Raw genomic sequence first — 13,899 nt, 5'->3', positions numbered from 1 at the left:
GGCTGCTGCTGAGCTGGGAGCTGAGAGGGGCCGAATTCCCAGTCACACACCACTTGGCCTCTCCTTTTTTTGGCAGGGGGTGTTGTCTTATCTTGAAAGATTTGGGCTGGGTTTCATCTTCTTTTTGATTTTTAGTAGTCACCTGTATGAGAACTGACTTCCAGGTGTTCATCGAGGAAAGCAGAGTGGTCCCCACGCTGGAAATGAGAAAGGATGACAGTTTCCGAGACTGACTGTTGACGGCTTGGAGATACCCCCTTTTCAAAATGCCTTTTAAAGCATTTGATACCTTCAAAGAAAAATTTCTGAAACCTGGAAAGGAAGGAGTGAAGAACGCTGTGGGGGATTCGTTGGGGATTTTACAAAGGTAAAGTTTGAATGCAAACTTTAGGTTTCTTTCTGAGTAGCTTCACATTGCTGGTGTTTGAAAGAGTGTGCCTCATGTTTTTAAAGCCACATTTAAAAAAGGAGTGAGTGGGTCAGATTAAAGGGCTTCTGGAGCCCCTTCTTGCTCCAACAGACTATGTGCCTAGAGGAAAGGATGCATCAAAACGATAAGGTTGAATTAGGAAAACATCGAGACAAACATTCTGCTTATACAGTAGGATTAGCACTTATTGGAGATGGTAATATTGCATTATTGTGTGTTTGGCATTGAATTAGAAAAGATTTAGGGAGATAATGTTTCATGTTAATTCAATACTAATAACAAAATCAGGAACCACTTTATATGGTTATGCTCTGAGCTGAAAAAATTTTTAAGAAGTTTTCACTTCATTTTTCACTATAAATGAAAATTAGGTATTTGCAAATTGTGTAACTTGTAATATAAACTATATAAAGTGGTTCTTGATTGGGTAGTTTTCAAAGAGAAAGATAATTACACAATGGTGTGAAGAAAGTAACTTAAAAAATTAGTATTTAAAGCAGAAAATCTTACATGATTAAGTGGGAAAGTGTTAAGTACTATCATTGAATTGAATGTTTTTGTCCAAACCAAAAAATAAATCTTTTTTTAAAAAGTAAAATATATTACCATTGGAAGAGAGTTTGCCATAAATGAATGAAATGATGTGATATTTTAATTTGTGATTTTTAAAAGTAGACATAGTAAATGCCTTCCTAGGTCTTACAGATGAATTAATAAGCAGTCCTTATGTGCAAGGTAAAATGACTCCTTTAATCTCTCTGACATAAATAAATGTGAAAATATCCTTGATAGGTTTTTTATGATTATTTCTAATCCTGGTAAGTGAAAAATGCCACCTAGCATCTCCTTTTAACTTTTCTATCTATGTTTTCTGTTAAATTTAAAAACTAGCATTTGAAGGACTATTTCTAGGCACACTGAGATTCATTCCACTTCTTGTATTTTATAACACAGGGCCTCCTGTCAGTATTAAATTTTCCATTGTATCACTCTTGATGAGCTTAGCAGGAGAATTGGGTTGGGCACCTTATTATTTTGGTAATTAAAAACAAAAAACTTTCCATCAGAACTACACTGAATTATCATGTATAGATGAAAACCTACCTCAGTGACAGCAGGATAAACCAGCCAAACATAGGAAATGATTACAATAACCTATTCTTTTAAGAGTGTTTTATCCTTCCATTGAGCACTCCCAGGTAACGTCGTCTGGTGGTGTTCATTTGATTAAAAATGCAAAAGGAAGGCACAGTGGCTTAATTGGCATATTCAAGTGATGACAAAGGAATCTGACAAAGTCAGGAATAAAAACCACGACTTTGGACTAGTCACCATTACAATCACCAAACTCTGTGCCTTAGTTTATAAAATACTCAACCAAAAGTACTTAGGAGTGTTCTTCTCCAACTTTGTCTTTTAAAATTTAATCACTTTTTTCAGTAAGGGACTTATCCTAAATGCTGGTTTTACTGTGTTTGATTGGATGATCGCAAACTTGAAGATCCTTTTGTTTACCAGATTGGTTTACTTAGGGATATAACAAAATTAGTAATTTCCAAGTTGTGTGACCTCAACCCCAAATTAAGTTATATGTCTAGGACTCTGAAGAGTTTCCTCAGAACTGCATCATGGAACAATAAAAAAGCAGCTAGCCCAGTTCTGGAGACAGAGAATACACTAAATGAATGCTAGATACTATCATTGTTGTCATAATTGTAGAATGAATGTTTTTAGAATAAATAAAGCCAAACTCGCACCTCTTCTTTCACTGATCCCTAGAGAGACACGATTGGCAAAGGAAGGGGAAAAAAAAGGCATTAATTGGCCGTCGATCTAAGTTGACGGATCCTCAGCTCTAGTGGTCTTTGAGCAACGCTCCAGAATTAGGGCTCCTCCAACAAAAACAGCTCTGCCACGCACTTGGTGTTAACCTCAAGTCTATAAGATAATTTTATATAAAGTGCCTTGCCCAGAGCCTGGCTTGTAATGGACATTCCCTCCCCTCATTGATTTTTACATAAAACCAGTTGACGGAATCCAATGTGGAAAAAAAAAAAAAAAAAAAAAAAGACCTTAAAGAACTGTTTTCTGTTTTGTAAGGGGCAGGAATATTGGGAAGTTAGAAATCCCGACTTTCTAACTTAGCAATCAGTATAAATCATAAATGTCTTATAATGTTTAAGACTGAGATCATCATCTAGATGGCATTTTTAGATGTTTTTTGATCACAGAGTGTTCCTCTTGTTCAGGGGAGTGGCAGATGCACAGGAAAGCATCTGAAGTTTGCACATGGGGCTGATTAGAGCCAGGCATTATTAATCTTTCTAAAGACAGTCATTGATAAGAAGCAGCTGAACAATTCATCAGCTAAAGGTACAATAATATTTTTCAAATGTAGGAAGAAAGATGATGCATTCACTTACCGTCCAGTATTGGAACAGATAGACAGCATTACATTTGGAAATTCATGTCCAAAAACTGATATACAGATTTTTTTCAACTTAGATGATAATATGAGTACCCTCTAATTGCTTATGTGTAATAAATGATAATAATAAACACTTAGTATGTTCCTGGTACCGTAAAATTATTTAATTCTATTAACAATCCTGTGAGGTAGGGCCGATTATAATCACGGTTTTACAGATGAGAAAACTGAGGCACAGAGAGGTTAAGTAAATTGCCCACAGCTTATAAGTGGCAGAGCTGGGTTTCAGACCAGACATTTCTGCCCACCATTCTTAATCATTACACTATGCTGCACTCTAATCAACTGTCCGTTCTTCCCACTTGCTGTCTTGAAATTTAACCACTCACTTAGGCTTAGGGACTTATTTGGGCTGCAAAGTAGCCAGCAACATCTGGATCTTCAGGCAAGCATGCGCTTTTATCCTAATTAGTTATAGTATGGAAGGCTTTCCCCAAGGGAGACTGAGCGAGAGTCTGGTCTCCTTTTAGGTGTTCATATCTCCCCTTTAAAGTGATGGTACCAATCCCTGTATTGTGTACATCTTCAGCATTCAGCGGTTGTGTATTGAATGTATGTACCAGCCGTGCACTGTCTGCTCCATAGACAAAGGCTAGTCTGTGAGACCAGGCTCTGAGATCAGGTGATCCTGGATTCCAATTGCCGTGACATCATTTACTTTCTGCCTGCACAACCTCAGGCAGCTTGCTCCCATGGTTGCAGTCAGGGTGATTCTATTAAAACAGATAGCATCTCTCCCCTGCTCACCACTAAGGCCTGCCCCTCACCCAGTTTCCCACCTCACTCAGAGTGAAAGCCAGTGTCCTTTCAATGGCCTTCAAGGTCCTACATGATCTGTAGGACTTTGAGAAATCTGACTTCATCTCTGACCTTCACTGCCTGCCTCACCCCACTCCAGCCACACTCTGTACTCTTACTGGAGCTCCCTGGACCCGTTCCTGTGCCAGCTTTTGGTTTTTCCTTTGAATTAATTTTTATGGGAGTATAGTTGCTTTACAATGTTGTGTTAGTTTATACTATACAGTGAAGTGAATCAGCTGTACGTATATATATATCCCCTCTTTTTTAGATTTCCTTCCCATTTAGGTCACCACATAGCATAGAGTAGAATTCCCTGTGCTTTACAGTAGGTTAGTTATCTATTTTATATATAGCATCAATAATGTGTATATGTCAATCCCAATTCATGCCACCACCACCCCTTCCCCCTTGGTATCCATACGTTTGTACTCTATGTCTGTGTCTCTATTTCTGCTTTGCAAATAAGATCATCTATACCATTTTTCTAGATTCTACATATGTGTGTTAATATATGATATTTGTTTTTCTCCTTATGACTTACTTCACTCGGTATGACAGTCTCTAGGTCCATCCACGTCTCTACAAATGACCCACTTTCGTTCCTTTTCATGGCTGAGTAATATTCCATTGTATATATGTATCACATCTTCTTTATCCATTCCTCTGTTGATGGACATTTAGCTTGCTTCCATGACCTGGCTATTGTAAATAGTGCTGCAGTGAACATTGGGATGTGTGTGGCTGGATGTGATTTATTGAGGAGAGCTCTTCCTGGAAAAATTGGGAGAGAGGGAGTAAAGCAGGATAGGAAAGGAGAAAATGAAGCAGAGATGTGATCTCAGGTAACGCACAGGGGCCAGGTCACAGTGGAAAGCTCTGGGGCATAACTGGCACTGGGTTGTCCCTTTGAGCAAAGGAACCAATCTTTTATGTCTCTGCATCAGTCAGTCATTGACCGTGGGTACCCCAGCAGGGATGGAGGTTTATAATGGAGGCCATGTAGTGGTGGGCAGTTCTCCTAAGAAGTGAGCAGCTGCAAGCGATTAGCAGCTGTAGAAGTGTGCTGGCTTGAGCAAAGGGACCTGGGCTGTGCGCTTATTGCACCATACAGATGCACTTGCTTCTCACATTCAGTTCACTCCATCCAGGTCCAGCTTCTCCAAGACCCTGTGGTCATAATTCCTGAGGAACCTTCAGGAGAAGAGTTGGTGGGATGCACTAGCTCTCTTTGCTCTGGCTGGTCCCTCCTTCCCACCCGTTCTCGAGTCCCCTCACTTCTGTTAACTTGCCTTGTGGGTTGATCCAGTCCTCAATCCCTGAGGGGTCTAATGCCCTGGTTAACATACCCTTACCAGTTATGGTTGCTGTATTTGAGTTACACTGGACAAGGCAATATCAGGAGACGTCTTAGTGCATGCCCTGAATGCCAAACATATGTCTTCTTGCTCCTGTGATGAAGCAACGGTCCTAACTCATCCTGCGGATCAGGACCAATTTCCCTTGCTACAGTGGTGACCCCTGGCCTTCCCTTTTGCTCTTGGTGTGAGGACCCCAACATGACTGGGCAGCAGTCATAGCCATATACTTAATGGGATTTTCATTGTATTCCCAAGTGGAAGAATTCTTCTTCGGGATTAGGACTTCTGGATCCACAGAGCCTAAAGTTGAAGAGATGAGGTAGCCCTCAAGTGGGTTACCGGGAATGATGGTTAGTGGGGCCACCCCTGCTTCTAACCCCTTGTTTCTCAGACCCATGTATTCTACCTATTGGGGGCAGAGTACCATACAATAATTGTTGGTTTATGGAATATACTGCACCCAGAAGGGTAGCACCCTATCCTCACAGAAATTTATCTCTAAGCTGATGCCTCAGCTGCTTCTTTAAGAGGCTTCCTCAGCTCTGGCAAGTAGCCAGCTCCTGGAAGGTGGGAGTTATGTGGTAGAGCCAGTGGATCCCATTGTCACGTACCTCTGAGATACCTCCTTTGCCATAAATTGGCTTCCTCAGGTTCTTGTTCACAGGGAGAATTCACTCATGGTCAGACTGAAAGGAGGAAGTCACTGATAGTCAAATCTACTTCAAAGATGTGCTCTGCTCAATTACTGAACCCCAAGAAGCTCTCAAGTTATTTAAAAAATCATAGCGGCCCTAATCTCTGACCACAATGCACTCATTACTAGAAATTAATGCACAATTATGTTTTTAAAGTCATCAGCCTCCTCTTGGCATCTCTACTTTGTCTAAGCTTCCGAGAGCCACACTAAGAGCTCATTAGAGTCATTTTCTTGGCCTTTGCCAGGATGTTAAATCCTGTGTCATGGGGGAATGCCCCCTGCATTAGTCTCCTAGGGCTGCTGTAACAAAACACCACAACCTTGGTGGCTCCAAGTTATTCTCTCACAGTTCTGGAAGCCCAGACTCAAGCTGTCAGCAGGGCCACGCTCTCTCCGAAGGCTCTGAAGGAGGATTCGTCTTTGCCTCTTCCTCGCTTCTGGTGGTTGCTGGTGAATCCTTGGCCTTCCTCGGCTTGTAGACACATCACTCCAGTCTCTGCCTCTGTGGCCTTCTCCCCCTGGGTTTCTCTGTCTATGTGTTCAAAGCTCCCTCTTTTTATAGGGACACCAGTCATTGGATTAGGGTCTGCAGTAATCCAGTGTGACCTTGTTTTAACTTGATTACATCTTCAAAGAACCCATGTCCAAGTAAGGTCGGGTTCACAGGTATCAGGAGTTAGGACTTGAACTTATCCTTTGAGGGCAACATAATTCAACCTAACCTTCGTATTGACAAACTCTTCCTGATCCAATTTTATTACCCTTACATCTCCCTCAGAGCCAGCACGTTCAGAAACCATCCCCAGGCATACTTTTCTGCTTCCTGCTGGTAAATGTTAGTCAGATCCTGCTTGTTTCTTGGTGTATAACCCCTCCCTTCATTGGCAGGCACACCCAATATTTGCCTAATCTTTTCCAGCCTGGGACTCGGTGCTAATTATCGGTCTGGTGGTCAGAAAGGGAGGTGGGAGCAGATCCTGAAGAGCATCAGCGTCATCTCATAAATCACCTGCTCCGTTTGAGGCTAGTTTTCAAGTAAAAGGAGGAGGGACATCTGTCTTCCAAAAAGAAGCATGGCTGCTTCTGCAGGTCCAGAGGGTTCAGAGGAATCTAGGGCTTTAGATGTTCAAGTGCATCTACCCTTTAACCCAGCACTCGGGTATCCTAGCATCCCAAGTTCTTAGGGTGCCATTTCTTATCAGGATCTCAGCTTGGGTGTAAGAGACCTCCCCAGCCTCAGAATTCTACCTTCTCTGGAGTTCTGCTATTTTTTTTTAAAACTAAGCTTTTGTTTTGGAATAATTTTAGATTCACAGGAAAGTTGCAAATATAGTACAGAGCTTTTCTATTTACTCCTTACTTGGTTTCCTCTAATATTAACATCTTGCATTATTATGGAACGGTTGTCAAAACTAAGACACCAACATTGGTGCATTACTAATTCAACTCCAACACTTCATTAAAATTTCATTAGTTTTTCCATTAATGTCTTTTTTCCTGTTCCAGGATCCAATCCAGGATACCACACTGCTCTTAGTCATCATGTCTCCTCTGATCTGTGACTCTTTCTCAGCCTTTTCTTGTTTTTCGTGACTTGAACAGTTTTGAGGAATACTGGTTGGGTATTTTGTTGAATGTTCCTCAGTTTGAGCTGTCTGATATTTCTCTCATGATTAGACTAGGATTGTGAGTTTTTAGGAAGAACGCTACAAAGGTGAAATGCTTTTCTCATCACATCATATGGGGGAGGGGTACGTTGTATCAACATAACTTATCACTAGTGATGCTAACCTTGATTGCTTGGCTAAGGAAGTGTTTGCCAGGTATCTTCTCTTTCCATGCTCTATTCTTTGGAAGCAAGTCACTAAGTCCAGCCCACACCCAGAGGGGATTCTGCCATTTTTACAATGAAGTCTTGTGCCTGATCTTCAATTATGTTTGCCCTCCAACTGCAGGAGATGAGGGTCTCTTTAAAGGCTGACAAGGAAGTGACAGATGCTCACTTTTTCTTTTAAATTGGTAATTGATTGCCCCAATCCTGTTATTTTCTTTCTTCAGAGCATCAGTGGCATTTAACAATAGCCACTCAACTCTGCGGAGAAATTGCTATTTCTCCTATACCTCCCAAGTACCAGAGATATTGCGTGAACCACTGCATCCCCTTCCACCTGTATCCCAGCCCAGTTCACCACAGCTGAAAGTCTCAGCATTTGCACTGGTACCGCATACTGGGAACTATCAACACTCACCTACCACCAGTGTTGGGGTCCTCACTCCCAACCAGTTAGTGAGCTATCAAACTCTAAGATCTCATTCTTAGGGTTTGCTTCCTAGAACGACATTCTCTTAAGGACTCCCCACCTCAGGGGTCTTTCCAAGCAGCAGGACACAGGACCCTTCAGCTTTTAGACCCTTAGCCTCTCTCTTCTAACCATCTCTTATCTTCTCCTAGTCTGGCAGTAGATTTCCTTATCTAGGGCTTATTTTCTCTTTCCCCAATTTCCCACAAATACCTTTACAATAACCAAGTCCTCTAAGTGCTTCTTCAAGGTTAGTGCTAGGACCATAGACTCAGTACCTATAGAGTGAAGCAGGCCACATTGTATTTTATGACAAAGACACATTTTAGATGCCAACACACAGAAATAGTCTCTACTTCCACAAAGAACTATGCGGTGTCATTCAAAGTTCTTCGTTGCAGTCAAGAGAATCCACTCTAGCTGAGGTGGAATGAAATTTAGTAAAGCATGTTAGTAAGCTTTCAGATTCCTTGGGAGGACCAGATCTGGACGCTCTACCTGCAGTAAAAAGGCAACAGAGAACATATTATGTCATATCACTAGAATGTTCTAGATAAAACAAAGCCACTACCAATGCTTGTCTCTAGGTACTAATTATGTTCCAGAATTCTGCCACAGAGTCACAGAGGAACCAGCTGCCTCCACCATTGCATGTGTCACCATTTGCACTGCCATTTCCCCTGCATACTGCATCCTCCTCTTGTTACTTCCTTTGGCACCTAAATCTCACACACACACTTCTGATTTGGCAGAGTCCGCGTCATAGCTAGCATCATAGCTACAAGAGAGCATAGGAAAAGTAGTTTTCTCTGCTGGTAAGACAGAGCTCAAAATATCAAGTGGCAGTTAGACATTGGGCAACCATAAATGATGGTTGTCTACTTCTTATGATTGTTCATAGTCTAGTTTTTATTTTTCTTCTTCTGATAGAGATGAGTACACAACATGTTTTCCTTTCCTCTTAACTTTAAGGAAAGCAACAGTGCTGGTGTAATGTTAAATGGCAACTGAGCTCAGTGTTGGGGTGACAATAGAGAGTGGTGGGGACTGTAGTTAAAAGGAGAGTCAGTTATAGCCATGAGAGAATGTGGACCTAATAATTCCAGACTTTCAGTTTTCAAAATAAGCCAGAAATCCAAGCGTTTTTGTTTGTTTGTTCTTGGAGCAATCTCCTGACTTTTAAACTCTGGCAATTCATCCAAATTCTGGGAAAAAAACCCCAAAACTCTATACATGCATCATACCATACAAAAAACATGTCTATGGGCCAGATGTGGCCATTGGGCTGTTGCTTCGTCACTGTAGCTTAGGCTTTTGGAATAAGCAAGCATAGAGTCTAAGTCTTTTTTCCCTGCTGTCCATTTTCCCACTGGACCTCCAACCAGCCAAGAAGACTTGTCTTCCCTGTGTTGGACTCCAGGACTGGGGCACCCAATATGTCTGCCTGTGTGATCTCCCTTTTCCTCTGAGTCCCCTCCCTGGGTCACAGGTCTTGACTTGATCACTTGTCTTCCCTTCCTACTCGATCCTATGTGGATCTTTCTTTCAGCCTTGGTTGTATAGGAGTCTTTCTGCCAGTTTCCAGTGAGAATTGTTCCACATGTAGATGTATTTATGACGTGTTCATGGGATAAGGTGGGGGCGGGGGGCGAGTTCCACATCCTCCTGCCCCACCATCTTTATCCCCTTCTTATCATTCCCCGATTGGGTAAGCCGTACTGACTCTCTGCTTTTATGAGGGGACAGGAAAGGGTGAAACTCCAGGAGGAAAACAAAAACAGCAGAGGTTAACACCTCAAAATCTGTGGAACTATGCTGGGTACTAGGAATACTTGGTTCCTGACTTTATGAGTTTATAGTCTACTGGAAGAGGCAAATAATATCTTTTAAAAATACACCAAAACAGGTACTGTGAGAGTATTGGCTGGGTGGGAGTTGACCAGGTGCATTTTCTTGAGATCCTTTGGAATCTGGAGCACTGAAAGCCACACTGATGAGATCCTCTTTCAAATCCTAACCTAGCTCTGGGAGTCAGACTTTAAGGCCCTCCTCCTTCCTTTGGAAGTTTCCATTTATCGATTATTTATCAAGTGCTTTATAAACTTTATCTTATTTAGTGCTCACAAGAGTTCTATCCTCCATTCATGGAACTGAGGCTCAGTTAGGTTAAGTAACTTGCTCAAGGTTACACAGCTAATAAACACCAGACTCAGCTTTGGACCAGGACTGCCTGACTACAGAGCATGTTCTGTCTCTGTTTTTTTGTGGTACGCAGGCCTCTCACTGTTGTGGTCTCTCCCATTGCGGAGCACAGTCTCCAGACGCACAGGCTCAGCGGCCATGGCTCACGGGCCTAGCCGCTCCGCGGCATGTGGGATCTTCCCGGACCAGGGCACGAACCCATGTCCCCTGCATCGGCAGGCGGGCTCTCAACCACTGCGCCACCAGGGAAGCCTCTGTCTCTTTTTTTTAATTGATTTTTTTAACTAAATGAAAAATTCTTTAAATTCTACTGTGCTTTATAATTTTCAAAAGTTTCACACACATGATTTCATATAATCCCATAATATCCCTTCTTTCCCTCTACCCCTATATTTCCCCTCCCCCTTTCCCTCTCCCCACTGGAACTACTAGTTTGTTCTCTGTATCCGTGAGTCTGCTTCTTCTTTGTTTTATTCACTAGTTTGTTGTATTTTTTAGTTTCCACATGTAAGTGATATCATACAGTATTTCTCTTAATCCCTCTTCAGTACTGCTTCTCTAGAACCTTTAAAACACATCTATTTAGGTGACGCACTTAATATTTTTAAGGTGCTTTCTGATTAGTTCCTATGTAGGAGCAGGCTTGATATCAAATCTGGATTATGTTTTCACCTCACCCACTGCCACTGGGTGACTCCTGGGCAAGGTTTTTTGTTTGTTTGTTTTTTGAGTTTTGGTCTTCTGAGCTGTAAGATGGGGATAAATCCTACTTCTCAAGATTGTTTTGAAGACCTCTCTCTCTCTCTCTTATGGGGTGCCTACAGTGTAGAAGCTAGTCAATATCCTTCAACTTCCTTCTTCCAGTAGAGTAGCGGCTGGATGATTATGTGAAAAACAACCTAATGTAAATGTGAGCCTTTGGATCAAATTAGAATACTGTATTAATCTGCTCTGGTTGCCAAAACAAAGTGCCACAGACTGGGTAGAAACTTATTTTCTCACAGTTTTGGAAACTGGAGCTCCAAAATCAAGGTGTTGGCAGGCTTGGTTTCCTCTGAGGCCTCTCCTCTTGGCTTGTAGATGGCTGCCTTCTTTCTGTGTCCTCACAGGACCTTTACTCTGGTGATGTGCTCTCCTGGTGTCTCTTTGTGTGTCCAGGTTTCCTCCTCTTGTAATGACACAAGTCATATTGGATTAGGGCCCACCCATATGGGCCCTTATTTAATGTTAATTACCTCTTTAAAGGCCCTTCCTCCAAATACAGTCACATTCTGAGATGCTGGGGGTTAGGATTTAAGTAAATAAAGGGACTTCCCTCCTGGTCCAGTGGTTGAGACTTCACCTTCCAAGACAGGGGTCCGGGTTTGATCCCTTGTCAGGGAGTTAAGATCCCACATGCCTTGTGGCCAAAAAACCAAAACATAAAACAGAAGCAATATTGTAACAAATTCAATAAAGACTTTTAAAATGGTTCACATCAAAAAAAAAAATCTTAAAAAAAAAGAATAAGTAAATAAACTTTTTAAAGTCATAAAATGATCTTTAGTTCTACTCAGTTTGTGCTCCATATATAGAACTCATTACCTGCAAAACAAAACCAAATCTCAATGATTACTGGAACATTTGAATTGGAAGTATACTTCTGCAGGTACTTAAAGGCCAGTTAGCATATCTTAAGCAATTATAATCCTGGGGCTTGATTGTTTACTGGACAGTTGTTTTTGTGAACTCTAGTATATAAAAAGCTAGCAGCCCAGCCCACAGACTGCAGCTATCTGTATTTGGAGAAACAGCAGCGATGAATGGCACCCTAGAAAGAATGAAGATTCTCTGATCTAAAAGACCAGCTGCAGGCAAACATCAATAGAAAACCAAATATGATAAGCAGCACTTATGCATGATTGAAGTCCTCTACTTTGTAAGAAGGGAGTTCCTTTTTCTCATTTATTCTTTTAACCCCAAACCCCTTTAAAAAAAATAGCTTGTCACTGGGCAGGGATGAATAGATGCTCACCTCTGTCTGTAAAAGCTGTAAGTCAGGAGCGATGCCCAAAATTGATCCCTCAGTTCCATTCAGTTGACTAGGAATTCATGAGTCCAGGCACCATGCTAAGCCCTAGGAATAAAGATGAGGAAGAAATGGCTCCTGCCCTCAACATGCTCACAGTCTATCGGAGAGAACTTCATGCATTCATGTTCTCAAATCAACACATACTTACTCCACACCTACTGTGCTGATGACAACAAATAACTAACTCCATGTGGTAAGTGCACTAATAGAGGAAAGTATAAAACACTTAGGCAGGATCAGGGATGGTACAGTCCCTAACACTGAAGCAATACCTACCTGTTTACTGGTGGTAATATTTTCCTCTTGGTATTGTAGGCTCATTTAATCTTAACAACAGCTCTGTGAGATAAATATTATATTCATTTTACGGATGAGGAAATGTGAGATTCAGAAAGGCCAAGCTACTTGCCCCAAGTCACACAGCTAGTATATATGTGGCAGAGCTGCAACCAAACCTGGGCTAACTGACTGCCACAAAGCCTGGTTTGTTCTATTAAGCAGGGTGAGGTAGTTTGGAATCTTCCTCTCCGAGCAACTTGGCTGTACAAGTAATGTCTCACCATTTTTCTGTTTTTAAAACAAATCAAATCTAACTCTGGTGGGAGTGAAGTTTCAGTTGATATAGGGGTGCCCCTCCTGCCACACCCAGGATGTGCAAAGGAGTCACAAACAACTCTGGAGCTTCCTCTAGTTGTTGACCCATGCTCATTCCTGGTCCCATGGTCACGTGAAGCCAGGTGACTCAGCTGCCACTTCAGGCAAGAGAAACTGAAACTGAAGGAAATCTACTCCCATGCTGTTGTGTCTTCCCTCTGGAAGCTCTTAGGACATCCCAGGTGGCACCATGCACTCAGAGGGTGCTTGTGTTGGTTCCTCTAAGAAGCAGATGCTAAAACTGGAATAGATGCACAAGAAATTTATTGAGGGAAAAGGGGAAGGAGCTATGGGAACCTGGGAGAGCATTCAGACTACCACACTATCTGCATAAGAGAGAGGGAAAGAAGAAAGTTTAGGTAGGAAGAGTCTCAGACTCCACCACGGTACTAGGAAGTTTTGGCAAGGCCACTGGGGAGTCCTGCCTCTTGTAGGAAAGGGTCTGCCTTAAATCACTGCTGTGCTCCGTGCTTGCTGGAGAGCAGCCTGTGACAGTGTGGTCCTCGAGCCAAAACCCTGGTGTACTCAGAGCACAGCAGCTGGGTCTGTCTTCAATTAAGCTCCTCAAGACCCCACAGTGCCTGAGAATGTTAGTCTGTATTACTTTTCATCCAAAGCATCTGCATGCATATAGAGAGATGCTAAGCTTGTGAATGGTAACAATTTTATTAATAGCAATAATAATACTACTCACCATGTATTAATAGAAAGCTCTTTTATGTACCAGGCACTGCACTAAATAATTTACATGCATCATATCATTTAATCATTAAAACAACCTTATGACATAGCTATGATCATTAGCCCATTTTAGAGATGGTGATTGTTATGAACTGAATTGTGTCCCCTCCAAATTTGTATGTTGAAGTCCTAATTCCTGGTACTTTTTTTGTGTGTG

The 13,899-nt window shown here is 41.8% G+C and overlaps 1 protein-coding gene across 1 annotated transcript in view; it reads left to right on the top strand.

Moving 5' to 3' along the window:
• The first annotated feature begins 266 nt into the window (after nucleotides 1-266).
• Nucleotides 267-13,899, top strand: part of SLC17A8 (solute carrier family 17 member 8) — a 53,013-nt gene continuing 39,380 nt past the window's right edge. The window contains exon 1 of the mRNA XM_030856280.2: nucleotides 267-367. Coding sequence (XP_030712140.1) covers nucleotides 267-367 — 101 coding nt within the window. The remainder of the gene's footprint in view (nucleotides 368-13,899) is intronic.

Source organism: Globicephala melas, chromosome 10 (assembly GCF_963455315.2).
Source record: "Globicephala melas chromosome 10, mGloMel1.2, whole genome shotgun sequence".
Classification (NCBI taxonomy): Eukaryota; Metazoa; Chordata; class Mammalia; order Artiodactyla; family Delphinidae; genus Globicephala; species Globicephala melas.
The sequence above is the reverse complement of the archived record's forward strand: the minus strand, read 5'-3'. Positions and strand labels throughout refer to the sequence as shown.